General features: G+C 28.7%; 3 protein-coding genes across 9 annotated transcripts; 1 reads left to right on the top strand and 2 right to left on the bottom strand.

Moving 5' to 3' along the window:
• The first annotated feature begins 425 nt into the window (after nt 1-425).
• LOC122636627 (E3 ubiquitin-protein ligase Ubr3) lies at nt 426-20,433 on the top strand. Of its 2 annotated transcripts, XM_043828041.1 has the most exons (29): nt 426-1,209; nt 2,447-2,660; nt 2,799-2,927; nt 3,001-3,284; nt 3,380-3,624; nt 3,709-3,826; nt 3,976-4,155; nt 4,476-4,702; nt 5,270-5,425; nt 13,368-13,549; nt 13,628-13,767; nt 13,839-13,981; nt 14,055-14,221; nt 14,316-14,559; nt 14,667-14,826; nt 14,928-15,113; nt 15,629-15,781; nt 16,335-16,516; nt 16,592-17,006; nt 17,128-17,273; nt 17,376-17,522; nt 17,611-17,919; nt 18,019-18,247; nt 18,360-18,569; nt 18,632-18,909; nt 19,037-19,384; nt 19,464-19,595; nt 19,695-19,834; nt 20,051-20,433. In XM_043828041.1, exons 1-29 carry the CDS (start codon nt 969-971, stop codon nt 20,166-20,168), a joined length of 5,823 nt encoding a protein of 1,940 aa, XP_043683976.1. In that variant the 5' UTR covers nt 426-968; the 3' UTR covers nt 20,169-20,433. The 2 variants fall into 2 exon arrangements, with proteins under 2 accessions (XP_043683976.1, XP_043683985.1); XM_043828050.1 differs by lacking the exon at nt 15,629-15,781.
• LOC122636733 lies at nt 5,529-11,833 on the bottom strand. Of its 4 annotated transcripts, none has more exons than XM_043828292.1 (9): nt 9,199-10,368; nt 7,998-8,547; nt 7,676-7,817; nt 7,443-7,583; nt 7,130-7,347; nt 6,837-7,054; nt 6,522-6,760; nt 6,314-6,443; nt 5,529-6,248 (listed from the first exon to the last, which is right to left on the bottom strand). In XM_043828292.1, exons 2-9 carry the CDS (start codon nt 8,505-8,507, stop codon nt 5,909-5,911), a joined length of 1,938 nt encoding a protein of 645 aa, XP_043684227.1. In that variant the 5' UTR covers nt 8,508-8,547; nt 9,199-10,368; the 3' UTR covers nt 5,529-5,908. The 4 variants fall into 4 exon arrangements, with proteins under 4 accessions (XP_043684227.1, XP_043684234.1, XP_043684244.1 ...); XM_043828299.1 differs by having other exon boundaries at nt 7,998-8,586; nt 9,661-10,368; XM_043828309.1 differs by having other exon boundaries at nt 9,661-10,368.
• A 1,533-nt stretch (nt 20,434-21,966) lies between the features above and the next one.
• On the bottom strand, nt 21,967-27,063 carry LOC122636815 (peptidyl-prolyl cis-trans isomerase G). 3 transcript variants are annotated; one of them, XM_043828432.1, is made up of 9 exons: nt 26,727-27,063; nt 25,618-25,919; nt 25,272-25,359; nt 24,079-24,108; nt 23,857-24,002; nt 23,679-23,766; nt 23,335-23,587; nt 22,938-23,033; nt 21,967-22,863 (listed from the first exon to the last, which is right to left on the bottom strand). In XM_043828432.1, exons 2-9 carry the CDS (start codon nt 25,898-25,900, stop codon nt 22,171-22,173), a joined length of 1,677 nt encoding a protein of 558 aa, XP_043684367.1. In that variant the 5' UTR covers nt 25,901-25,919; nt 26,727-27,063; the 3' UTR covers nt 21,967-22,170. The 3 variants fall into 3 exon arrangements, with proteins under 3 accessions (XP_043684367.1, XP_043684375.1, XP_043684356.1); XM_043828440.1 differs by lacking the exon at nt 26,727-27,063 and adding an exon at nt 26,065-26,454; XM_043828421.1 differs by lacking the exon at nt 26,727-27,063 and adding an exon at nt 26,062-26,450.
• Between the last annotated feature and the right edge of the window lie 524 nt (nt 27,064-27,587).

The raw sequence follows: 27,587 nt of genomic DNA, 5'->3' as shown, positions 1-27,587 counted from the left end.
ATTTATATTTAACATCAACTTTTTATAATTGAGTTATAATTATAAATAAAGTTCTCTGTACAGTATTAATAGAAAAAAAAGTATCTATTTATACCCCCAATTGTATATACTATCTTTCTGTTTTATTGAGGGGATGGAAGGGAAGAGTAGAAGAAAAACTAAATAAGAATATCAAAAATATTTAAGAAATATCAGTACATTTAAAAATAATAAAACATATAATTATTTTGTAAACAATATCGAAGATTGGTATCTCGTATCAACCAATCACAGTATAGTATTTTGTCAGAGTATACATGGAAATCTTGAAGAACTGCAGTCGACAATTCTTTAAATCCAATCATTTATCGTTATTAATTCTAAAATACATGACAAGAAAATATATCTGTCGGTAAAGTAGGGAAATATCACAATCGAAGTACTGAAGATTGCCGAACGATTCTATGACGAACAAACTACGGTTAACTGGATGAGCGATTGGTGATTGAGTGCTTCTCTCAGCTTCTTTCCTTCCGCAATTGTGGATTTGTCTCAGTTTTCGACGATAACTGATATTAAAGCATCGTACGTTACTTGATACGATAAATCTGCGAATCAAAAGCAGCATATAGTCTATAACAATAGTGCATGTTAAAGAGCTGCCTGATATTTTCGTCATGCTGTCAGAATTGGCGAAGGAGACAGAATTGACGGGAGATTCTTGTTGATATGGAGGTTGCCGAGAATTTACAGGTCTATAGTTCTTCTCTTTTTGGAAGGTTTCTCGGAAGTTTTCGCATCAAAAAGTCATCGGAAAGCGTGAACTGCACCACGAGAATTCACGGTGCTATTGGTACCGTAAAATTATAAGGAACGGAGTCGTCTTTCGATCGTTCAACTGGCACTTTGTGTACTTTAGTGACCCTTGAATGCCAACACAACGCATTTAATCATTTTATCTTGCTTTGTCAAGAAATATTAATTACGAAATGGCATCAACCTCCAGTGCTTCGGCACAGGTGTTGATGAATAAAGGGAAACGTGGTGCTGCTGCATATATTCATGCGGAATGTAGCAATCCAACCATCGATGCAGCAGGTCCACCACATTTGAATGAACTCTTGGATATTCTTTTGAATCCCAGTAAACCCATTGATGACTGGGAAACTATCGATTGGTGTAAATGGCTAATGGCAGGTGGCCGTACACCAGACGAATATGCAAATACAGGTCAGAGGGTCGCCTATTTATATTACTAATCTTGTGCTTTAAATATATCATAAGCATATGTTGAATATACTAAGTAAATGTTACAATATTAATTGAATTGAATTAAGTATATTTATGAGATATTCTGATGTATTGAAGTGATTTTATGATATTGTATAATCTATATGTAACATATAAATATACATTTAGTATAGAGAAAAAATATATTATTAATTTTCGTATATTACTCATATAAAATATATCTAATTGAATAATTTTTAAAAATATAGTAGTCCTTTATAATTCATATGTCACTTCATTTTATTAATTTGTTATAAATTTGTTGAAATTTGTGCTTTTGGCATCTATAGAATTATTTTATCTACAATGTTGTGTGTGTGTGTGTGTGTGTGTGTATATATATATATATGTATATGTATATGTATATATATATAAATTTTAACAGTTAGTATATGAATATCTAATTTGAAGTATTATTTACCTGTTTAGAATTTTAATTCTTAATTTATATAATTTTGCTGTAGGAGTACATAAATATACTCTTTAACTTATTCGAAAGTTAAACTTTAAAACTAAACAATTTTTCAATAATAATATATATTGTTATTATTTGTAATAATACTAACATAGAAGTTTCTAATGTTTTAAATTTTAAGTAATGTATCAGAATTTTATATTGCATAAACAATTTATTAAGTATATACAGGATATTCCAGAATAAATAAGAAATATTTTAGAGGTGATTTAAGTACATCTAAACAATAAAAAAAATTTATAGAAACATGTCCTATTTGATTTTATTTTTGTATTATAGTGGATTTGATTTTCAAGAAACTTTATTTACTTTCTTTTATAAAAGATGTTTATAATTACCTCTTTATATGTAAATACAAACCTATAAACATCTTACTAATGATTATCTTAGTTTCTGTATATATCCACATATTATTTGAATTTGCTGGAAACTCTTTTTAATTTTTTTACAGAGAATTTTAACACTGTCAATGGGTATTCTGTATACAATCGATTTCAGATAAGCCTACAAGTAAACATAAAGCCAAATAGGACATATGTTTATATGAACTTTTTTTAATTGTTTTAATATATTGAAGCTATCCTTAAAATATTTCCTACTTATTCTAATATATATATATTATAAGATATTTATTACATTCTATATATTATATATATATTATATTCTCAGACATTGAAATTTATAAGTATCATTATATTTTAGTACGCACTTATGACAATGCTACTACATGTGGATTAGTGTGGACTCCTAATTTTGTAGCATATCGTTGTCGTACTTGTGGAATATCACCTTGTATGTCTCTTTGTACTGAGTGCTTCAAGAAAGGGAATCATCATCGTCACGATTTTAATATGTTTCTTAGTCAAGCTGGTGGTGCTTGCGATTGTGGTGATGCATCTGTTATGAAAGAGACTGGGTATGTTATTATCAAGATTAAACATTTATGATTTAATTGTTGTAAAATAAAGGTATTTGATATATTAAGTAATCATTACAAATGTTTACGAATTGAAAATTTTCTAAATATAAATAATAATGCGATTCTTATTTACAGTTTCTGTGATAAGCATGGACCAAAAGCTGCTGTTAATAAATCTGCTGCACCTTCAGATTTAATGTGTGTTGCAGAAGCAATGATGCCCAAAATTATTCTACGTCTTATTCAACATTTAAGAGAAAATTGGTAAGTCAATTTTATTCTAAACATTTGTTTAAATAAATAATTGGAATATTATGAATTACATTTTTGGTTTTAGTAAAGTGGGATTACCCAGTATACGAGAATATACAGATTATAGAGTTGCTATACAAGATGCAGATGTTTATTTAACTATGCTTCTTGATTTGAACAATATGGGTGCACTAATGAGGCACGTTATGACAACAGCACTCACTAATCCACAAAAGTATAGAGGTCTTATGGATCCTTCTATCTTCACTGGTCAATCAGAGTATGATAGCTATTGTCAAGATAGCAACAAAATATACCAAGATGCTGTTAAATCTTTACCAAATCCAGAACCACCTGATGAATACAAAGGTAAATTATAAAAATCTTTGACAAATATTGTATGTGACTTCATTGTTATTGTTAAATATTGATATACTGAAAGATCCATTTTTTTAAATTTGCAGAATGTGCATCTTTACAAGAACATTTAGAACATACAACTTTTTTGGAAGAATTAATGTTTTGGACTGTTGCCTATGAATTTCCACAAAAATTAGTATGCTTATTATTAAATATGTTACCTGAACCTGATTATAAAGAAGCTTTAACTCGTGCATTTGTTCTGCACTATAGCAGAATTTCTATGATGTTAGAACGTTCTGCAGATCCAGATACTCTTAGCAATAGGGTTGTGCATGTTAGCGTACAGGTAATTATTATTCATTCTAATATTTTCTTATGGTTTTTTTCAAGTCAGTTAATTTATAACTAAACTGGTTCATTTCTATTTTAGTTATTTAGTAATGAAGGTCTTGCATTGAGGATGGTTGACCAATTGAAATTATTACATGTAATGGTTATTAGTTTAAAATATATGATGAGTAAAATATTAATTCAAAATACATTACATGGTATGTATTTCGTATAAATATGGTATTATTTATATTATATAGTATATTATATATAGTTTATTTATACGTATACGTTATGTTGTAAAATATTACATTGTTAAATTAAATTAATTTATTTTAATTATTTATATTGCTTGTTTATATTGTAGATCCAGATAAAAATTTTCATTATGTTGTTGACTGTGCACGGCAAGTAATGAAAGAACATTGCTACTGGCCTCTTGTGTCAGATTTAAATAATGTTCTTTCTCACAAACCTGTTGCTGTAAGATTTATGAGTGATGACACACTTTTGGAAATGTGGTTTGATTTTCTTTCTATGTTTCAAGGTATTAATAATATACTCAATTATCTATTACAACATTACATCTATTACAACAGATAGTTTTTGTATTTATGAAGTAATTTATTCTGATCTATTTTTCGTAAAGTGAGATTTACATTTTCTATGCAATGTAATAAACACATCTTTTTTTCTTGGCAATTTTTCTCGTTAAAAACTTTAATAATGTTACATAAAGGATCGATTCTTTCGTATCATATTATTTAAAAGAGATTTTTAAAGCAGAAACAATCTGTATTCTGTTCACTGTACTTATATTATAGAAAATGGTTTTATTTAATGAGAGTAATTATATGTCTATTATAGGAATGAATGTTAATCAGAGAGAATTAAGTCAACACGTTGAATTTGAACCCAACACATATTATGCAGCATTCAGTGCTGAATTAGAAGCTAGTGCTTATCCAATGTGGGCATTGGTTTCACATCTGCGTGGACCTGAAAGTGCAACTCTTAGTAGAAGAGTTCTTACGTTTTGTCTCATAGCTTTGCAAGATTGGTTAGACGGAGTGAATTATACTCATCCTAACGTGGTAATGATACTTCTAAATTATTTTTTAAATTCATAAACATTTATTATTTCGCGGATGGTTGTTTTGCGTAATGTTGATCTTTTCGCTACTATGACTATAATCGCTATTCACATATTATGGGCGATTAAGGTTTCTCGATATATAACACTTACTAAATTAACAAATATACATTTGTTGGATGTGTTAATGTTTTGTCTATAGCATATTATTTGCTGTCCTTTTCTTTCATTTTTATTACTATGATTTTAATTTTTATTATCAAAAAATTAATGCCTTTTCAAGACATAAAAAGCAAATTCAATTCGCCAAACTATCCGCGAGCAAATTGTACACATGGTATGCAGTCCTGTTCAACAGTGATGTTCTGGCAGCTAATTTTGTCAGTAATGAAAAAGTTAAATTTAACATACGATCCAATTTGATTGGTTTGGATATATTTTTACATTTAAATTATTAAATTGGAAATTGAAGTAATTTGTATTATTGAATGTAATTGTGTGTTACATAATAGATTAGACAATTGTTTTTAGGTTTAAAATATTAAATATACTTTATTTTTTGTTTCAGAGTGATAGTCTACAAGTATCATTTCATCTTCCCCTTCATAGATACTTTGCAGTATTTATGTGTCAAGCAGTTAGACAGCAAGGTGTAACACTTCAAGATTTGTTACCACCCACTGACATGCTTCATCTTCTTATGATGCATCCACTGCGAGTACAGGTAAGTTTTAATTATTTTTATCAAATATGCTTATAAAACTACTCTATAAAATGAAGAGATTAACTTAAAAAAGGTAGGTTAAAGATATATCCATAAAAAAATATCGAATTAAAAAATAGTATGTCTATTTTACAAACTGGACATGTGTTATAAATAACACAGTATTTTATACATGAGTTATTATACATTGCACAATTTATACTTAAATTTTTAAAAAAGAAAAAATGTATAAAACCGACACGCAATATTAATGTTTTTTTTTCTTATTATTATTATTTATACCGTTATATATTCTGTTTACATTTTTAAAAAAATGTATACATACAAAATTAATAGTTTTAAAACAAATTTTTTAAAACAAGAAAGATAAGATAATTCTATTTATATGAGTTGATATTATAAAAGAAAAACAACACTGACATTAAACTACATTTATGATTATTCTAGAGTAATATTAATTTTTTAGAAAAATTGTAATACGAATTAGTTGAGTACTGCTGTTATTTCATTATATTTTTCAATAACGGGTGGTGAAGGTGGCAGGTCAGTATGTAGATGTGGAGCAAAATTATACGTTATCAATTTTAAAGCAAGAAATCCTCCAGAGCCTGACCTACCCTTATGAAAAATCCCAGCACCTGCTATAGGTACTGGTGGGTTTGGCTCCACTGGTTGAATGTCTAAAAATGGTATAGTACTCTGTGCAGCATCTTTTTCGCGATCACTAGGAGCAAAGTTTAGATATTGATTTACGCCTGAATCAGAGATATGTTGTAACTCTGAACGAAGTGGAATATCTGGATTCTTGAGTTTTAATTCCGTCCTAAAATAGCTGAGGTATAAATAGATATCCTTTGCATTAAATATCATTTAGAGAATCTAATTTACCTGTCAGTAATGTCATTACTTATCCAATAACTTTTTTGTAATGGTTGTATTAATTTGCCTGTCGTGAAATTGAATGGAGTTACCATTATTTCCAAATTTAAGCGAGTACCAATCATACGTAGTTTTACACCTAAAAATGTTTAATAAAAATTATTAAAGACGGAAATATATAGCACGTGATAAAAGATTTAAACTTTATATAAAATACCTGTTAAAAGATGATTTTCAGGAGATTTTAAATCGTCCATATCGATCGCTCGTTTTTCCCACACTATAGTATGATAATCGATCCCATTTTTAACATTAGAATCATAAACAGTATATGCATCTACTGGCTTCCATGTAACAGTAGTTGAATTTATATCTCCATGTGGAAGCAGTTCTCCTTCTTGAATTTGAATATGTATTATTTGGTTTAATTTGGTTAATTTGATTCCTGTTATTACTCTACAAATTTAAATACAATCAGTTTGTAGATTTGTATATAGAGTATTTATATCATAATAAGGAATGACATTATTACCTATTATTTTTAATATCTGCCATAACTGGTCGTAGATTAAAATATCGATCTGAGCTTGAGTTATGATCATCACAATAACAAAAACAATAACTGCAATGCCAAAATAGCCAACGCCACCAGCTGTCGACTTTAGTAAGAGATTTTTGACAAGTCTTTTTTTGTCCATATATTTTACCATTTTCATATTCTATGTACTCATATCTTCTTGAACTCTTTTTCTACTTAATCACAGAGAAAAAAGAAATTGTATGTATCCGATAAATAGTTTGAAAAAAAATAACAAATGTACATACCGAAGGACAAATCCACATATCAGAGTCAATATATTCACAATTTACAAGTTTACCACCACATGTTCGTTGTTGTGCACAGAATTGATTGCCGTAACATCCATGGACTTTTGCATATCCATAGTAGGCACAATTTTCTCTACATGTAGAGTCACTATTCATATCAACTTCGTTAACAATATATCCTTGAAATAATTGTTTTAACTCCATATATGTCTTGTCTAGAAAGATAAAAAAACATATTTAATAATTTATTTACCACTTTAAAACAGTATTGATATAATTTCTATTAAGGTAATATAATTATTGGATATACCTAACTCGTGTTTGGTTGGATCACATCTCCAAAATTCCTGAGGAGCAAAAGCCATTGCAGTTTTTACTGCCCTTAATGTTTCTGATGTTCTTTCAGCATATTGTTGCTTTAGTAATTCCAATTCTTCATTAAAATTTGAACCTAAAATATAACGAGTAAAAATATAGATTTTAAATATCAAATAAGTAGTAAATGTTTTAAATAAGTCATATTTTTATGAATGAAAGATATACCATTGATATATAATCGCAACAACATATAAGAAAATTGCATCATTGTATATCCTTTAATCTCTGTAAGTGCAATTGCATTGTACAAATTGAATAATAATTGTTGTGGAGATTGTTGTTCACTACAGATTTGAGATGAAGTTTCCTGTATATATATAGAAACAAAGATTCATGTCATTCATAAAAACATTCATTCATTCATATCATACAGCTTATAATAATGTATTCTTCATAATTAGAAGTTTTAGTACATTTAAATAGTTTATATAGGAATACAGATCCTTTTTTAAATGTTTCCTAATATCATTTGCATTAAACACACTACCTGATAAGCTGAAATGAATAATTTTTGGTTCACAATATAGTCAGCTATACGCTGTAGTGCTTTAGGTATTGATGCACTAGGTTCGTTTAAAATAGTTTTTGCAAAATTTGTTAGACGTTTTATATTAACTGGTATATTTTGATCTACAACTTCATGTTGCATTTCTCTAAATATCATGTACAATTCATCTATGCCTTTTGTTTCTTGTTGTGTTCTTGCCCAAATCCATAATGAATTTAAAGAATTTAAATGAATCTGATGATTATTTGGAAATAATTGTTCGATGTAGTCACAGAAGTTTTTATAAAATTTTATAATATATAAATATATATCAGAATCTTTAGCTAGAGTCCATTTGGGATTATCCAATTCCTTTTTCAATGTTACTTCAAGCTCAAGCAATTCATGTCTTAACTTGTCGATCAAAGAAATATCATTTTTACTGTCACTTTTAATTGTCCACGTTCCAAGCAAAAAAAGCAAACACATCAATGACTTTAACAGCGTCATTTTTTCGACTTTCTCGTAGCTTCTTTGGTTTTACAACAGGCTACAATTTCAGCGATCTTTCAACAATAGTGACTAAAATCTTACATAAAAATGTTAAATTAGAGATCTCGAAAACGCGGAAAACTTCCAAGGTTCAGATAGCGTTATTAGCATTACAACATCAGATGAAAAATAAAGGTTACTACGCGATAGTTATACTCATACATTGGCGATCGATATTCAAATTTCTTTCCGTGACGCTTACTTCCTTTATTGTAGAATTAAAGCAAAGTCATGTAATTACGGAATTATACACAATAAAAAATTTGAAAAACGTTCTTAATTCTCAAGCTAAACGGTACAAAGGATAAAGAAAGAATCCTTATAGAGACACGTGATAAATCTTTCGAGTGTACTGTATAATATAATTAACTATTATTAGGTTGCTAGGACGTTCAAATTCAATCGCCATCAAAAGATAAATGTTATAATAAACTGATATTATTATGTCAAAATATTTAGTAACTTGTCTCACAATCAACGAAGATATCTTATATTTATTCAAATTGTAAGATTCATTTTTAAGAAAGGTGCAAATTATATAATTACAATCGCTTTTTTTTTTTTTTTTTTTTTGTTTAGAGTATGTACGAATTCGTAAGCGATACTTTAATAGTGGTACTTTATAGTAAAATAATCATAAGTAGCATACATTTCAAGTAACAATGATTTTAGTTCTTTTTTACAAAGTTCAATTTAAAACAATAGGTAATATATTATACAAGTATTGTCACTCTACTAAAGAGACAAAGACTTTACTCGTGATCCACGCGACTTATAAGCGTTTATAAAACGCGACAAGAAATATGAGAATGTAGCATTCTTTGCGTCTTTGTCATGTAGTTGTCTTTTTCTTTTTATTTTATAAAGGAACAAATATGTTGACGTTCATGATTGTTATATCGCGCATTTATTTTTTATTTTTTTTAAAGCTGAAGTTTCTCGAGAAACCTTGAAAAAGAGAAAAAAGCGAGACGTAATTTTGCGATTTATCAGTTACTTTACAAGCATGCTTGCTTGTTAAAAACCGTATTTAATTGCACGGTAAACTTATTTGCGATGTTTGCGTATTCTAGTATTTTTTAATTTTTCTAAAAAATAATTGATAATATACGTAAGCACTTCTTCACGAAAAATTCACGAACACTCCTTCCAAATGTTTTAAACTAGACTGGGAGATTTCTCGTTTACTTCTCATCGTTTCACTCTCCCCTCTACTTCTCGAGTAAGTAATGTTATTATGTATCCTGCGCATGTCCCTCATACCGTTCTCATTCTTTCTCTTTCTACTTCGTTGACTACACTGCATGAATACAGCTTGAATCAAAAACTGTATGCGTCGAGTGTACATAGAACTGGAATATTTTCTACTTTAACTAGCGATTCGAGATCGGTATTCGATTATTGATGTGCAGGATGGTTGAACGACTTTCAAAGTCGCTTTATCTTTTCTTCTTTTTTTCTTTTCTTCGATACTTTATAGTATAAATAGAGTAACATATACAACAGGCTTTTAAAGATAGTGAAAGGGTTTAAGTTAAAGATGAATCACCCTTCTTTGTAAGTCGTTTTGTATTTGTTGCCATTATTTGTTTCTAGCTTCTTGTTAAATCTAAACGGCTTCTATCTTAATAGGATACGGGCATATTTTTTTTTCTTTATATATTTATATGTGAACTTACATCGCTTCCGCGACCGCAATTAAATAATTAATTTATATATTATTTAATTCTTTTATTGTATATTATATATAATTTTTTATCTTTTGCGCGAGTTAAAATGTTACAACAAAGTAAATTGTGCAAAATGTGATTACTTGCAAAATCTGCAGATTGTTTGTTTACGTCGTTTGTTCCAGTCGTATTGAAATACTTGTAACTTATATCTTGAAAAGCCTGATAACATTGATATGGGCAGATATTTTATTGTTTCAACAGTGTAATTCGTCGAATATTCTTCAACCGATATATTCTTCAATCTCCGATGACTTGTTCATGGTTAATAGATACGTAATACGAGCAGGGATTATCAGAGTGGATTGAGTGACAGGATATTCGTTCATTTGTCGTTCTTTCATGGTAGTTAAAATTGATAAAATCTAGTAACTTCCTGTCTAACAATATTCGTATAAAATAAGAATATATATTCTCCGATTTTATATTAGGTTTATATCGCTCGTGCGCTAATCGAATCACTTCGTCGTTATACGAACGTATTTATGCATTTTAATTCCAAAATTAAAATCGGAAGGTAGCATAGGTATTCAGAATTTACAAATGCTTATTTCTTGTTTTCGCGTATCGTTCTCGACATAAAAAATTTAGTGTCGTTCAAAGAATTCATTGAAAAAATTCTAGCGTTATAGTTATCAGATTTTGAAAGTTTCTCCTAGCTCATCAAAAAAACATTCATTCACGAAAAATTGCACGAAGAAAAATGCGCTATTTCTTGTGACCTTACCTTCATTTGATTTGAAAAAGAGATGATAATACTTCTATTGTATAGCTGCGATTCACTCGGAACGACCAAACGATGAAGTGTTTTCAATACATCCGGAAGAGCACCTAGACCAGGCGAGATACTGGCTTTTGCAAAATCCTCGAGCGTAAACCTTTCGTATGTTTCAGGCGCTGTAGCATACTTCACAAAGACATCGTAAAGGTCATTGATCTGACCAACGTAATGATCAAAATTACGAAAATTTTCTTCCATAGATAACTTCATCGGTAAATTACTCATTAGTTGTTCTAATACTTTCTGTGTTCTGGCCTGCGTCTTCTCTTGGTAAATATCAACCTTATGCGATACCTCGTTTATACGATTTTTTAGTACCTTCTCCATTCTCTTTATAAATGGAATATTATCTTCCATACCGGGTACAGTGTCTGTAATAATATCCAAAGTTTCGAGCAAACCATGCATAGTTTCTTGGCCAAATCTAAGTATCTCGCCTACATCACCAAAGGTGAAGACTCCTAAGCTATCGTTTGGTTGAAAATGAAAGGATATAAGAATCAAAATCATTGAAAGCACTTTTCCACTCCATTTTCTCGTCATTTTTAAACAATTTTCTATGATAATCTTCTACAACTCTTCGCTAATGGTAATAAAATTCTTATTTTCTTCCTTCCAATTTTTTCTTTCGATTTTAAACCGATATATAATACACTTTTCAAAGTTAACGAATGAAATGGTCCAAGCTGGCATGAAGGTTTTTAAGAAAGAAAGAAGAAAAGAGAAGGGAACATGCCATCGTTTACGTTGAAAGGACCGTTGCGAACTGACGTGCTGCGACATCGTGCGTGATTCAGTCTTTCTAAACTACTTCGGATTGGTGGACGTATCGAGGGATTATTGCATTGGATTGTCGAAAAGTTCATAACGTTTTTATCAGGTGTTATTTCTAAAGCTTTCAATGGTCGTCATTTGTTGCTAACATTGTTACATTTCAATATAACTTCAAAAGCGACAATTCTACAAATTATATTAAAAAAGCAATAAAATATATTGTGCGTGTAAAAACGCTTGTTGATGATGAAAAATAGAAAAGTGCATTTTCGTCATTTGATGTTTTTTTACTATCGTAAGAATAAAAATGCACTTGAAACGAAGAAAAAGATATGTATGGTTTATAGAAATGATGCTATTGGTAAAAGTACGGTACACAAGCGGTCTTTACATCTCAAAACTGGTAATTTTTGTTTGGAAGATATAAAATGCTCCGGCCAATCACTCGTTATTAAAAATGACGAAATAAAGACATTAATTGAAAGTAATCCACGATATCCTACTTGACAAATTGCTCGTCATGTTGAAAATATCAGATAATGCCTTATATTAGTATTTGAAATGATTTGGATGCTTCAATCAATCTATTATCAAACTACAAACAATGCTACTATCGATTATGATGTATGAGTGCTTTAATAAAGAAAAATTTAATAGATAGCATTTCTATCTGAAATTCATTATTAAAACATAATGAAAATTATACGTTTTTTAAGTAAATAATTAAACAGGATGAGAAATGAATTCTGTACAACGAAGTACAAAAGATAGATTTAAAGAGAATTTTACTATATATTCGTAGGATTGTAAAGGGAATATTTATTATAATCTATTGAAAAACACAGAAACCGTTAATCATAAATACTGTCCCTAATTGAATCTATTACATGAGAAAATAAAAGAAAAATGCTCAGAATTGATCAATGGGAAGTCTTGTTTTTCGGCAGGATATTAAATCGCTTATATGGATGAAGATTTAACAAAAGTTATTACGTCTTGGTTGGTATCTTTTATTTCATGAACGTAGTACTATCCGATTATTAATAATTTGATCCTTATAAAAGTTTTTTAATGATAAAAAATTTAATGTGCTAAAGGCTTGCAAAAACCATTTAGAGTAATTCATTTTTGCAAAAAATCAAAAGTTTTTTGAGGAAAAGATTATAAAGTAAAAAGTTGTTGAAGGAAATATTATATAAGATATTTATTTTCCACAAATATATCAACTGAATTTTTCTTAAATTTTATTAAGAAATTTCCAAACGACTCAATATTATAAGATTTTAAGGAAATGAAAGTAACATGTGTTGTTTTCTCTTATTTTTTTTTAGAAGTATTTTGATATAGGATTTAGCGAGAAGTACTTTATTCTTTTTATTATGACTTAGGGAAAAAGTGGACAATTTGAAATATACCTCTTCTAAGCTTTTGATGAAAATATTCTTAATTGTTGAAATAATTTTAAAAAATTAATTATCAAATAAAAATTGTATGTAAACCATAATATTTAAACATAAAATTATTTTCTTTTAGGTGGCATTTTCTGAAATTTTAAATGGGTTATGGGTACGCAATGGACTGCAAATAAAAGGACAAGCTATGACATATATACAGTGTAATTTCTGCAATTCAATGGTTGATGCAGATTTGTATTTATTACAAATTTGTGCAACAAAACTACAGCCAGATGTTTTCCTAAAAACTGTTATTGAAAAGTAATATACTTTCTTTCAAAGTTTGTAATTATTTCCGTATGAACATACTACATAATATGATATTTGTTATTTACATAGATTTCACGTGCAAGAATGGATGAGTCTGAGTTTATATCATGCTCCTCAAAATGAATATTTAGAAGGTGAACATGACACTCTTATGTTAGAAAGCTGTTTAACATTTTTGGCAACTTTAGTTAATGTACGAACGAATTTAGGTGCGTATATATTGTTATTATTAAATATGTAGTACTTTTGTTATACCACTATTTGTGAAAATTATCTTCAGGTTTGTCTGACCCTGAAATGTCCTGTCTTGAAATGGTCACATTATTATGTATGGGAGATAAAACTCATAGTCAGTTAATGGAATTAATGCCAGAACGGTGTGGCACTACGCAGAACAGAGATTTTGAATCTGTTTTAGCTGAAGTATGTTTTTGTTATTTTTATATAGTTTTTAATATATTATTTCTTTTCCTATTCGTATATAATTACTTTACAGGTAGCACAATACCGAGCTCCAAATCTTGAAGCTAGTGGATATATGCAGCAAGGCATGTATGGTCCTAAACCACGAGTTTGGGATGAATTATTTGATCCATTACATGTTTTACTAAGGGCTGTTCATCGAAGAGATTTTCAAATATCTATGGATCGTTTTACTGAATAGTAAGTTTAAAAATTTAGTAATACGAAGCATATGAGCAAAATAATAAAATTTATATACACACACATATATATAATCTGATATTGTATTATCTAGTGTAAAACAATCAGGTAAATTAAAGAATAATGCAACACCGTGGCCACCTTTTCGATATCCTGCACCAGTTTCACCAGATTATGATGATCCACGTCTTGTCCTACGTACTAGAGTATTTCATGCTATGATATTTATAATATTATATAAGGCTGTGAATGGACATAATATATCAGAGCATGTTATGGCATTAGCCATTTATCTTCTAGAAATGGCAGTTGTTACTGCAGAATTACCTAATAAGTCTGTAAGTAACATTGATTTTAATAACAGAATTATATAAAAGCTTATAAGAATTATATAAAAGTTATATAAAAAGCTGAGTATTTAATTTTATCTCAATTGATCATCTAGATCAACCCTTTATGTCAATATATGGGTGCTAGTTCAATTCGTACGATTAAAGATATGGACTTAGCAGGCTGGTATGAAAATGATAATTTATCAGAAAACTTGAGGACTGTGATACCTCAAATAATTCTAGTCCAAGAGCCAGAACCAAATAGTTCAGACAGTAAGAGTAATTTTCTTTATATAAATTTTTAGAATATATCATTAAATAATAATTGTTTAATTATATACATAAAATATGTAATTTTTATGCGTGTATTTTAGGTGAATTTGAATGGGAAATTCAAGGTGAAGCAACTGAAGTTACTACTACTTTAATGTTAAATGATGGATCTGAGGAAGGTTCATTGGAAGTATTGGCTCTACCATCAGTAGAATCAATTAATGATAATAATGATTTATCGACCACTGTAAATGTTGGTTCTCTTCCAGCTTTACCACCAGCAAGTGGTAAGTTATAATTTGTTCTTCCTAGACAAAAGAGAAAGGAATTTTAAGAAATGATTTGGTAAATATATTCCTTTTGTGGTAAATAATAAAAATGTTTAAATCTGACTTTACTACTCAGGTGTATTATAACATTGAATTTTGTACATTATTTGAGAGATTGATGATATGAGTGAATGTGAACATTCAATTTGACCTTCCAATATTCTAACCAGACTACCAAATATTCCCTATAACCATGTTTAATTTTAAATATACTTTATTAAGTTTATCTCTACACACACAAATTTTTATATTTTATATAAATTACATGGATTTTATTATAGATTTACGTATTAAATTTATAATTTTATATGAAAAATTTAAGATAAGATAGTAGCAAAAATTATAAAAAATAATAATTTTAAACAATTGTTATTTTCTAATATTGTGTAGCATCAGAAATAGCTTAGAAACATTACTTACTTTAGAAAATAGTTGTGTTTTGCATATTTTTTTTTTTTTTCCTTATATTTTAGTCGACTTTGACATGGCAATTATACCTGAAGATGGAATTGTTGCCATACAACATGGTAACGTTGAAGGTGATTTAATGCCTCTACAAAGAGCTTTACCACCATCCACTGAAGAATCCATGGCCCTTGCCCTTGAATCACCTCCTTCACCAAACAGTATGTTGTTTTTAATTGTATCCACTCTGTCACAATTCTCTATCCTTAATATAATAATTTATAATTTAATAGAATTATTACAAGAGAATTATTTCTTTTTATTTTTAAATAACAATAGAAAATCCTTTTTAACACTATTGTCCACTCATATCTGGGTAAATAATATATAACTTGGCATTTCAAAAGTACCTACTAAAACATTCCTTCTACAAAAGAGCTGACTTTTAATAGAATCTGTAAGTCTAAGTTTTTTGATAAAATCCCAAATACTGAAATACCATATGATATGTGTACATATGTAATGTGTAATCCATAAAAATTCAATACTATATATGTTTAGTTATCAATTAGTAGCAAATTTATCTATATTTGTAATTTTTCATTAATCAGCAGTTTCTCCAATAATTAGAGGTTACTTTAACTAGACAAATATGAAATAAATATTATATATCATTTTCTTTTTTATAAATTTCATACTTATATGACATCATTCATTTTTAGTACCATTTATATAACATGCAATAAAAAATAATTTTTATTTAATTATAACTAGATATGGTTGGTGAACAGCCTGCATTACCGCCTGTACCTCAACGCCCTGCTGTTATGGCAGGTAACGAAATAATCAGTACACAAACAATGTATTCACGACTTAATACTACAGGAGCAACAACGACGGACATTGTTCCATCAACGTCAAACATGCATAAGCATTGCAAGCGAAGAGAACCTCAAGTAAGTGTCACTTTATTAATATTGTCTGTTTATTTTTTTTTTTTATACTTGACACTAATATAAATTTTTTATTAGGTTGGGCCACAAACTGTGAAAGTAGGAGAAAGCATAATTTCATTGCTTTTAAAATTACATTCTCAGTTATCAGGAGTACCAGATAGTTATAATCCCGACCAAAGTGTAATGGTAGATAGTGAAGCAAGTAGTAGCACTGCTGCACCAGCTAAAGAATCTAGGATTGGCGATGGCCCATTCTTTATTTCACAACTTCTTAAGAAAATAGCAAATTTAGACCCCATGTGTAAAGATACTATTATAGAAAGCAGAAATAAATTATGGCCACGTATGCAAGATTGTGAGGATGAACAACGTGAAAGAGAACATCGAGAAAGAGAAGAAAGGCGTAAAAGAGCAAAAGAAAGGCAACAAAAACTTATGGCAGAATTTGCCAATAAACAAAAACAATTTATGGAAAAAGCAATGAAAACAGGTAAAATTTATCCTTCAAAAACAAATAAAGATTATTTTCTTATAATGAATATTCATGAAATGTTATGACAAAATTATTCTATGCTCTTATTCATTATTATTCTTTCATATAAAATATACAGATGAAGCAGGTGTATCAGGAATGGATTGGGATCAAGAGGATGATACTACAAAATTGACTAGACAAAAGGAATATGATTGTGTGATATGTAATCAAACTACGCCAAGTAGTGAAGATAAACCCATGGGTCTAGTTGTACTAGTACAGGTATTGTATGATATATGATATTGTTCTTTATGAAATTTTTTATTATTGAATGTATATGTAATATAAAAGGATCTTCTCCATTTAATATTAATTTAATTACAGGCAACTAGTGTTATTGGTCACGGAAGAAAACGGTCAGACAGACTCATTTTGCCTACATCCGATGAAGATCCACCTATACCGAAAGGTGACACACATGGTGCTCATTTTGATCATAGAATAGATGAATTAAATCGACATTTCGATACGGTAAGTCATTCGTTCTGTATGTATAAATTTAAAAACTAAAGGAATAATGTAAGTAATGTAATATATAAATTTAATTTGTGTATTACAGTTTTCATGGTTACTATCTGTTAATTTGGGTTGGGAAGGAGGTGTTCATGTACAAACATGTGGTCATCATTTACATTTAGATTGTTTAAAATCTTATTTACAATCGTTACAAAGTCAACAAAGGCAACCAAGTCTAGCAGTTGATACAGGCGAATATTTTTGCCCGCTTTGTCGACAATTAGCTAACTCTGTTTTGCCATTATCACCGCAATTAGGAGAGTGTGCAGCAGTAGTACGATCTTATCAAGCCTCTCCGGCAATAATACTTTCAGAGTTAAATAACCTTTTAAAAGAGATACAACGAAATCCAGTAAGTGTTAATTTATTATAAGTTTATTTTTTTTTTTTTTTATATATAGAAATTTTCAATAGATTTTCAACATCTTTGATAATCATTTTATAATTTCAGGTCTCATCAAATTTAGCTGTAGCAATGGGAAAAGCCATGGAAGATATGACAAGTTGCACATATTTAAAATATAAGCAAAAGAACTGTTCTCCTAGTCACCAAAGCTTGTTCCTTTTTGTAACTTCTATAGCAAGAACTAATTTTGAGGTTGAACTCGTACAACGTGGTGGATCGTTATATGTTCCTTCGCCTAATTCTATACCTTTAACACCAAAACGTGACTGTATTGGTATGATCGGTTGATAATATTCATCATTTTTTAAAAATAGTTCCATATGAACGTATAATACAATTATTTACTATTTATATATGTTCTTAATTATCGCCTATTGTAATTGCAGTCGCTCTCCTTCATGTTCTTGCAATGCACGCAAAAGTACTAACAACATGGCCAGTACATCATACTTGGCAGCAACTATCTGGCATACCTGCAGAACCTTGTGCACCACTTGCATTAACGCCACATGAAAGAGAAGTTCCATTGTTACTCAGAGATCCAACTGCTCTTCTTATACAATTTATATTACTACTTCCACTACACTTGGATCAAGGTAAATTGTATAAAACCAAATTGTAAAATCTTTTATCTTATTATACTGTAATTGATTTTCAGCTTACTTCTCGAGCGTTGTAAAAGTTATATACAACTTGCTGTACTATCAAGTCATAGTGCAGATAAGCTGTGATCTTTTACAAGCAGAAAGAAATACAATTTTAAGAAGAGGCCAGTGTGGCGAATGTACTGCCACTTCTTTAGAGATTATACTGTGCAGAGTAATCGAATATTTTAGTGACAGTGATCTTTATCGTACAGACGAAGCTATTCATAAACCATCAACTTCATCTTCTGTATCTTATGCCAGAGTAAAAACACATTGGATTGAACGACAGGTAAGTTTTATTCAAAAATATTATAAAATTAAATACAAAATTATTAAAAATACATTATTATACAATCATTTAAAAATATAGATACATTTGAATTTGGCTCTTTTTATATTTATCTTGTTTCTTTCAGATACAGTCTTTATGCTTACCGTTTTTAAGAGTGGCTGCTTTACTCCGATATCATCTATACGAACAACCATTGCCTTTTGTTAGGTCACGCCAATTTGAATTTGTCAAATTAGTGTATTATTTAGAATTAGTGGCAGAAGGTATGGATTGGGATAATTTCAATTCGACAGTGGCACTAAATTGGCAAGATGTAGATGCAAGTATTTCTGTTCCTCGCCTATGGTGCGATCAGTTACTTGCTTTTGTTAATAGAAGTGATGCAGCTAGAAATTTAATAAAGGAACAGCATGTATCTTGGCAAATACCGAAACTGCTCAATCTCCCAAGGGAATATGAAAAAATCTTTACGGTAAATAGTATACATTTATAATGTACTATATCAATATTTTTTATTTCCGTGGATTCATAAATTAATAACTTTTTTTTAGTATTATCATGAACGGCAATGTCGTCAATGTCATTCAGTTCCTCAGGAAATTAGTATCTGTTTATTATGTGGTGCTATTGTCTGCCTAAAGCAGAACTGTTGTAAGCAGATGAATGTGTGTGAAGCTGTTCAGGTATATTTCTTTTTATATTCTTAATTAATATTATTATCAATTAACGTTAAAACGATTATATGATTTTTTAAATTCACATGTATAAATATTTATTTATAGCATTCAATTGATTGTGGTGGTGGAACTGGCATATATTTAGTGGTAACATCAACTTATATTATTGTAATTAGAGGTCGAAGAGCTTGTCCATGGGGATCTTTATATCTTGATGCATTTGCAGAAGAAGACAGAGATCTGAAGTAAGTATTTTGGCAAATAGTATTATTGTTTTTTATTACTTTGTTGAAATTTTGTCATACATTTTGCTTAGATAATCTAATTGTATCTTAATAATTGTCATAAAGTAAAGTTAAATTATTCTCATTTATGTAGGTGTGGTAATAATATATGTAAACATTTTAGAGAGATATTTATTTAAAAACTTAATATAATATAATTTATCTCTATTTTTATAGACGAGGTAAGCCTTTGTATCTTAGCCAAGATAGGTATCGATTATTGGAACAGCAATGGCTAGCTCACAGGTTTGATCACACGAAAAAAACATGGGTCTGGCATCGTGATTCTCTGTGACCTTCCATAGTACTGAATGCTCATAAATTTGAAATGAAGTCAAGACTCATTTAACTTGTTTATTATTACGCAATCTCTTGTTAACGATAACAGCGCTTAAAGGATAAACAGGTTGTTCAAATACTTTACGAATATTATATTTATTATGATGCAATTGATAAGTAGGCATGACAATGAATGAAAGTATTATCCTACAATGGACACTGAACTAAATTGTCTATAGTCACAATTTTTGAATAATTATATCGAAGAAGTATGTTTGAAATCGAGCATTGTATATTTTATTTAAATACATATAAATATTACGTCCTAATAAGAGGAGAGTACTTATCTAGCATCTAGTGTTTGTACTTTATAGAAGATGGATAAAATTTTAAGTGACAATAGCAATTTAGAAAGGAAGATGAATATTAAAATTTGTCTGAATAATTATTTGTGCAAACAAATTATGGAACGTTTAATTAATAAGACTTATATTTGCATCTTCTTGGTTATAATATTCATAGGCAAATCTATTACATTTGACTTCTTTAAATGCAATGCATATTTTCCGAATCATATTATTGGAGTAAAATATAAATAAATTTGATATGAGCTGGATTTATATTACGAATACATTTTATATTTGGTTATAATATCATAGAAAATATAAATCATTGAGTTTTTCCAAATTAATGATAGAGAGTATAAAAAACAAAATATTATGAAGTGTATTGTGTCATAAACGCGATGAAATTAAAAATTAATATCTTTTCTTTAGATATTTTTTAATACTTTATAAACATTATAATTGGTACTATCAAAATGAATTATTTTATATTGGATATATAGAAATGCAAAAAATTAATTTGGTAACTTAAATATAATTCAATGGTTGAAGGTATAGTATAACTTGTGTAAGAGAATTGATTTATTTAAAAAGTTTCTCTTATTAATTTTGTATTTTGAAGATTTACTAGAAATGTTGTTGTTTATTCACTTATTAATTTAATATTTTGTCTTATATCGGATTGTTAAGAATTGTTTAATTTTTATTATATAATAAAAAAATATAATCATAATTTATAATATAATAGGTTTCTTGTTTAAAATGCAGGAAAGAAAGAATGTAACAATAAATAATGATTATTATAAATATTTGTTTGCGCAATAATAATTTGCTTTATATTGATGATTCAATGGAAATTAATGTAAAATTTAAATTATAATTAGAAATATATTAATATATGTCAGAAGAGAAACGTTATAAGAACGATACCTTTACATCAAACTTAGTGATCAGTATGTGTATACGGTATTTTTACGATAATTAAAATCCTAACACGGAGATAAATAGCATATACAAATGATTTGCTGATTAAAGTGCTGCATAGTGCTACTATTACAAGAATTGCTTCTTTTACAATAGATATTCATAATCTGTAAATATGTAATAATTATAGGGTATTGCATATTGCATTATTAGTCAATGCTCAAAATCAGATGATCTGTACATAATTAATAATTATTTTTAGGAATCTTTCTGCTTATAATATAAGAACATACAATAAAAGCATTATACAAAAAAGCTGAAAATTTATTAGTAATGGCAATTATGAATCATATTTAATGTATAAATACAAATGATTCTATCCAAAATACTAACATTTATTATTTTATCCTTTCAACGTTTTTTTTTTTTTTTTTTACAACAATTCTAATAACAGCGAAAGAATAATATTTTATCGATTAAACTTATAATTACAAAAAATGAACAAATGTTAAAGTGAGGATTTTAAATAAATACACGAAAACCTAGTAACTTGCCAAAAAATAGTACTTATTTTTATTATATAATTTACCAGGATCCAGACGAAAAATGTGCATGACGTATTACAAATACAGGATTAAGAAAACATTATAATGTAAGGTTTATTTTTATAAAGAGGTATCAGCACTTCCATGCTATTACTTTGTATTCATTTTTGAACGAGTGTGAAAAGAGAATAAAGACAAAAATTATTTATTCTTTAGTGTGCTGACTACTGGAACTGCTCGAACGTGAATGTCGTTTAAATTTTGGTTGATCTACAGAATCAGAAATGTTCTGATTTTTCTTTGGTTTATCCCTATTAAAATAAGATGTATTTCCATCTGTATCATGTTGTGCATTAGACGTACCTCTCCTGTAATCGTTGCGTCTATCATAATATCTATAATTATCTCTGCCAAATCTGTTTGTTCTGTATGAATCACGTCTACGAGGAGAATAATTTCTCCTACTTCTTCTATCACGACTAGATCTGCGATCATAATCTCTATCTCTCGATCTCTGACGACCTCTCGATCTAGAGCGTCTACTGCTGCGTCTTTTGGTTCTATCTCTCGAATCGTATCTATCGTATCGACTAGTTTCATGTTTTATAGACTTCTCATTTTTACGTTTTGTATCTAGTTTATCATTTGATGTCACTTCATTAATATCCAAATTTTTATTTACATTATCTTCATTCTCTTGTACGCTTTTATTCGTGGTATTCTTTTCTTCTATTTGATCATTTTCTTTATTTTCCAACTGTTCGGGTATACACGCGCTACTTTCAAATTTTTCCATTAAATAATTATCTTTATCAATCCGCTCTTCAAACTTATCTATTTTATCGCCTTCGGATTTGCCTCCTTCTTCTTCCTTTTTTAATCGTTCCTTTTCCAATTTCTATAAACAAAATTTGAATAAATACATGATAATTTATCTTGATCTTTATCAAATGTCATAATTTTAAAACATACCTGAAATTCATGTAATTTGATAGTACGATTTTGTGCTTGCTTCCAATGTGGTGGAGTTACACTTCTAGAGCGGCTTCGCGAAGGGGTGTGATAACGCTGAAATTTGTAAAAATTGGAAATAATAATTTATGATGTGTTACTTTTTAAATTTATTTTATGATGAAATTGGCATCAAGTTCCTTTATACAAATATTCAATCATTTTAAAAGTCTTCTTACAGATGTACCCATTCATTTACGTACAACTATAGATGTAAAAAAAGAAATCATATCCTAATTATCCTCATATCCATATTGCCTAATTCGTAGATCAGTAACACAAAACAGATTATTAAAAAGGATGATACGAGATGAATCATTGTATTTTTACTTTTAAAGTAAAAATCACAAATACTTACAAATACACCTCGTCCTTTAAAGACACGTCCAGTCTTTCTACGTAATCGTATACGTTCCCTGCCAAAATGTTGTCGAAATTCTTTTTGATTAGCATTGTTTGTAGGTCCTGCTCTGTATAAAAATTTATTTGCAGGAACCTCAGGTATTTCATCAGGATCGATTTTTGTAACGGATACAAGTGGATGAGGTTTCTCATTTTCATCTTCGTTTGAATCATGGATTTCACCATCTTCTGATTTAACCCTTTTCTTACTAATGTATAACATAAGCATATAATATACGAAATATAGAAGAGTCACGTTATGTTACAATAATAACGAGAATTATTTTAATTTTTCTATACCTTTTTTTATTTTTTTTTTTCTTGCTTTTCTCTGCATGAGAATCAGAATCTGATTCTGAAGAACTACGTTTTGATTCGTGTTTTTTTCCTATAAACATTTATTTATTATTACTAAATATTTTTCTTGTCTTGTATATAAATTAAAATTGAAAATTTCAAAAAAATTTATATTACTGACCTTTACTTTTAGTTTTCAATACTAATTCTCCACAATTCACAACCTTAGCATCCTGCAATGGACGGGACATACGATCAACAGGTAAACCCTCAATGTGCATAACAACTTCCTGGCCAGACACTACTTCTCCGAAAACGACGTGGACACTATTCATTTTATAAGAATTCCATGAAAAATATATACAGTGTTACAATTTAATTATTTATTTGGTTATTTACTCACTTGTCGAGGTGAGGCGCTGGTTGTGTTGTACTACAACAACAAAATATGATTAAGGTGATGAGAGATGAACAGAAAGAGCCAGCGTTCAGTGGTCATTGTGTTGTAGTAGTGGTGTGCAGACCCTTCCCTCATGACTACACAAAAACATGGCTATAGTTATTCATTCTTTCACATTTAATATTATCACTATTCTTTTCAAGATTCTCTGCAAGTCCTATGTGTAATAATGAAATGTTCCAAATACCACATTTCTTGTGGAATAAGATAAGTAGTATGATTAAAAACATCTATTTAATTTTTATTTGCTTTATGTTGTTTGGCATTACTTTTTATAAATGCAATAATTGCCCAGTTATTTCTATTTAATTTCATTCCCTTTTTTGGATATCTAGTATCACCACCATCAACTAATATAGATAATAATTTTTTAGTTATTCAAAATATATAAATTGTTATTAAAATTATTTCATAGTAACATGCAAAAATAATAAATAAAAAACAAAAATACATTATATAAATAAATAACTTTTTTGATACATTTATAGGATTGATATGATACAGAAAGATAGAAACTATATTTCCTTTTCAATTACTTGATCAAATAGTATATGTCATCTATTGGCGGATTTAATCTTCAAGGGGCCTGAGGCATTACCCATTTTTAGGACCCCATTAAAATAAATCAATTATACAGAATATATATTTTCTTACTCCAACTGTGTTCATGCATGATGAAATGAAAAATACATTGTCCAAATTCGATTAGAGTCGCTAATACAGAAATAAAAATAATAAAATGGTCACCAGATATTAAAATAAATTTATTTTGTCATGTGAGGCCTCTATTATATATTGCCTGAGATGATTGCCTCCACCACCTCTGTGTAAATCTGCCACTGATGTCATCATATAAAATTTTTATATTCAAAAAATTATTACAAATTACAGACTACAGACAAATAATAACTTTGTCAACTGTTATTGATTAAATAGTTGATTTTGTAATTATATATGTAATAAATATAATTTGTATATATAAAATAATTAGATTTACTAAATAAATCTATATTTTAATATACAGAATATATCGTTATATTAAATAAAGGAATAGTCTACAATACCATCTGATATGCTACAAGGACATAATCTATTGAGAAAATTATACACATGCATATACCAATATTTTTACTTACATAAAAAATTGTGATCCATTTGTATCTTTACCACGATTTGCCATTGATAATAAAAATGGCTTATTATGCTTCAAAATAAAATTTTCATCTGAAAAAATAATATTATTAACTGAAAAAGAGAGAGAGAGAGAGAGAGAGAGAGAGAGAGAGAGAGAGAGAGAGAGAGAGAGAGAGAGAGAGAGGGAGAGAGAGAGAGAAACATATGATTTCAAATTAATTGCAAAAAAAAACTTAAATTTAATCATATATTATAACTTAATTTAAAGGAATATCATTAAATTATTATAAAAAAATACGTTGATAGAAATATAACATTATTTATACTAAATTAAATTTATATTTTTACCTGCAAATGTACCGCCATAGATAGATTCTCCGCCAGTACCATTACCTACTACAAAATCACCACCTTGAATCATAAAATCTTTTACAACTCTATGAAATACAATTCCTTTATAATGTAATGGTTTCCCAGTTGTTTTTCCAACTCCTATTTCACCAGTAGATAGAGCACGAAAATTTTCACATGTAATAGGACATATGTCCGCAAAGAGTTCAAAGATTATGCGGCCCATAGGAAGTCCACCTACTTCTATATCAAAGAAAACTCTTGGATTGACGTTGACCATGATGTATCTTTTTTATATCCTGCAGAATAAAAAAGCAATTTTTAATGTAAGTTAATGATGGAAATACAGGTTACACTAATGAATAATTAGAAATATTGAGTTAAATAAATGAATGAAATATGTGGCATTTTTAATAAGTAATTAATAATTTAATGTACTACCACTATTGCGATATCCAACTATTTCCTTCTTTTTACGCTAAATATCAGCTTAAACCGGAAAACCGTACAAACTTCACCTAAGTGTTAAGCTTTACAAACGTGGCAGAACGTTGAAAAATGGTTGCTAAATAAGTACGATTATATCAAGAAGTAATGAAATATATATCGTCTATATTTCTAAACTATTTTTTTTTTTTTTTGTATACACTTAGAACAAAACTTATTTATTAAGAATATTACAACTACTCGAATTTGTTAAACGAAACTCCAATGAATCACCATTAAGAGTATGGAGGAATGGAAAGAGGAAATTACAGTTTGTAGTTTGAACTTCGTACCGAAGAGGGCGACATTAGCAAGCAATTTGGTCACCCACATAAGTTGTCACATGGAAATAAGACACAGAGCAAAAATCTTTTGGCGTTTCGATGTTGGTACTATACAAGCGAGAGTGTGAGGATGCTACTTTGATAGGATATCGGAAACAATTGTAAGATACAAATAACTGCTCTCTAAGACTTACATTTGTAATATTTTTGTCGCAATTATTACTACTCTATATGTCATACTCGTATACAGATGGATGTTAAATTGTATGCAATTGTAACTCGTATAAGATGTATATTAAATTGTTTAAACAGATCGATTAGAAATATATTAATTACCTCTTATAGATTCTTTCAGAGACCTTATTGAACTAGTTTTCTGTTATTTCCAATTGTACATTATCAATATCCAAAGGTACAGTATTTATATGTTCATCATCTTAAGTTATTGCTGGAACTGATGTGGCACCTTGCTAATTATTTATAATTAATATTAATGACATTAATTATTTAAATTAATACACGTTAATTATTTTAATTGAAATTATTATACGTATACATAATTCCATTTTCCTCTGTTTAATCTATCTTATTGTTTTTGACACCTCACTTTTGAACTCGGATCTTATAATATGTTGTGCCTAAACAGCATATTTTTACTATACTGTAAAAAATGACAACTGATGGGCAAATATGTTGGAAAGGCATAATTTGGTGTCGTTCGATTGAAAATCTTGCAACAGTGTAAAGCTACTTATTTTGCTTAACGAAACTAATAGCCAATAGGCAATTGCATAGAAGCTAGCAATAATGTCTGAAATTAGCGTTTAATGAAAGTTCGCATTTAAATTTGTTTCTATTTGCACTTATTTAATATATTTCATATTTCTAAATAACAATTATGTCGCATTTATAAATGACAATTATATTGTCTATGTTGGCAAATTATTTAATATTTAAACTTTCATTCGGTATCAAATTAGTAGTGATAGTTATCCAGGTAAAAGCAGTTATGTACAAATTTTTTTATATCATTTTATATCATTTATGTAAAAAAAAAAGAGCACTATTTCCCTTTAATCATAGTTGGTTAAAAGATGGTCTGTCATATTTTTTAAGAACAAAGATAATCATGAATAAAATAAATTTCTTTTATTACAATCTTTGATTGAAATAAATTCTCGAACTTTTTTCTAGGAA

The sequence above is a fragment of the Vespula pensylvanica genome, chromosome 1 (genome assembly GCF_014466175.1).
Source record: "Vespula pensylvanica isolate Volc-1 chromosome 1, ASM1446617v1, whole genome shotgun sequence".
NCBI classification, from domain to species: Eukaryota; Metazoa; Arthropoda; class Insecta; order Hymenoptera; family Vespidae; genus Vespula; species Vespula pensylvanica.
Note: the sequence above shows the minus strand (reverse complement) of the source record. Positions and strands in the feature narration are given on the sequence as shown.

Coding starts and splice junctions, on each gene's coding strand:
- LOC122636627 (XM_043828041.1), top strand. CDS start 969: ATGGCATCAACCTCCAGTGCTTCGGCACAGGTGTTGATGAATAAAGGG. Junction 4,156..4,475: donor TTTTCTTTCTATGTTTCAAG/GTATTAATAATA, acceptor TGTCTATTATAG/GAATGAATGTTAATCAGAGA. Junction 17,920..18,018: donor AAGAGATACAACGAAATCCA/GTAAGTGTTAAT, acceptor TTATAATTTCAG/GTCTCATCAAATTTAGCTGT.
- LOC122636733 (XM_043828283.1), bottom strand. CDS start 11,603: ATGACGAGAAAATGGAGTGGAAAAGTGCTTTCAATGATTTTGATTCTT. Junction 7,584..7,675: donor GTTGCGATTATATATCAATG/GTATATCTTTCA, acceptor GTTATATTTTAG/GTTCAAATTTTAATGAAGAA. Junction 6,444..6,521: donor TGAAAATCATCTTTTAACAG/GTATTTTATATA, acceptor AAACATTTTTAG/GTGTAAAACTACGTATGATT.
- LOC122636815 (XM_043828432.1), bottom strand. CDS start 25,900: ATGGTCAACGTCAATCCAAGAGTTTTCTTTGATATAGAAGTAGGTGGA. Junction 24,003..24,078: donor CCAGCGCCTCACCTCGACAA/GTGAGTAAATAA, acceptor TAAAATGAATAG/TGTCCACGTCGTTTTCGGAG. Junction 23,767..23,856: donor ATTGAAAACTAAAAGTAAAG/GTCAGTAATATA, acceptor AAATGTTTATAG/GAAAAAAACACGAATCAAAA.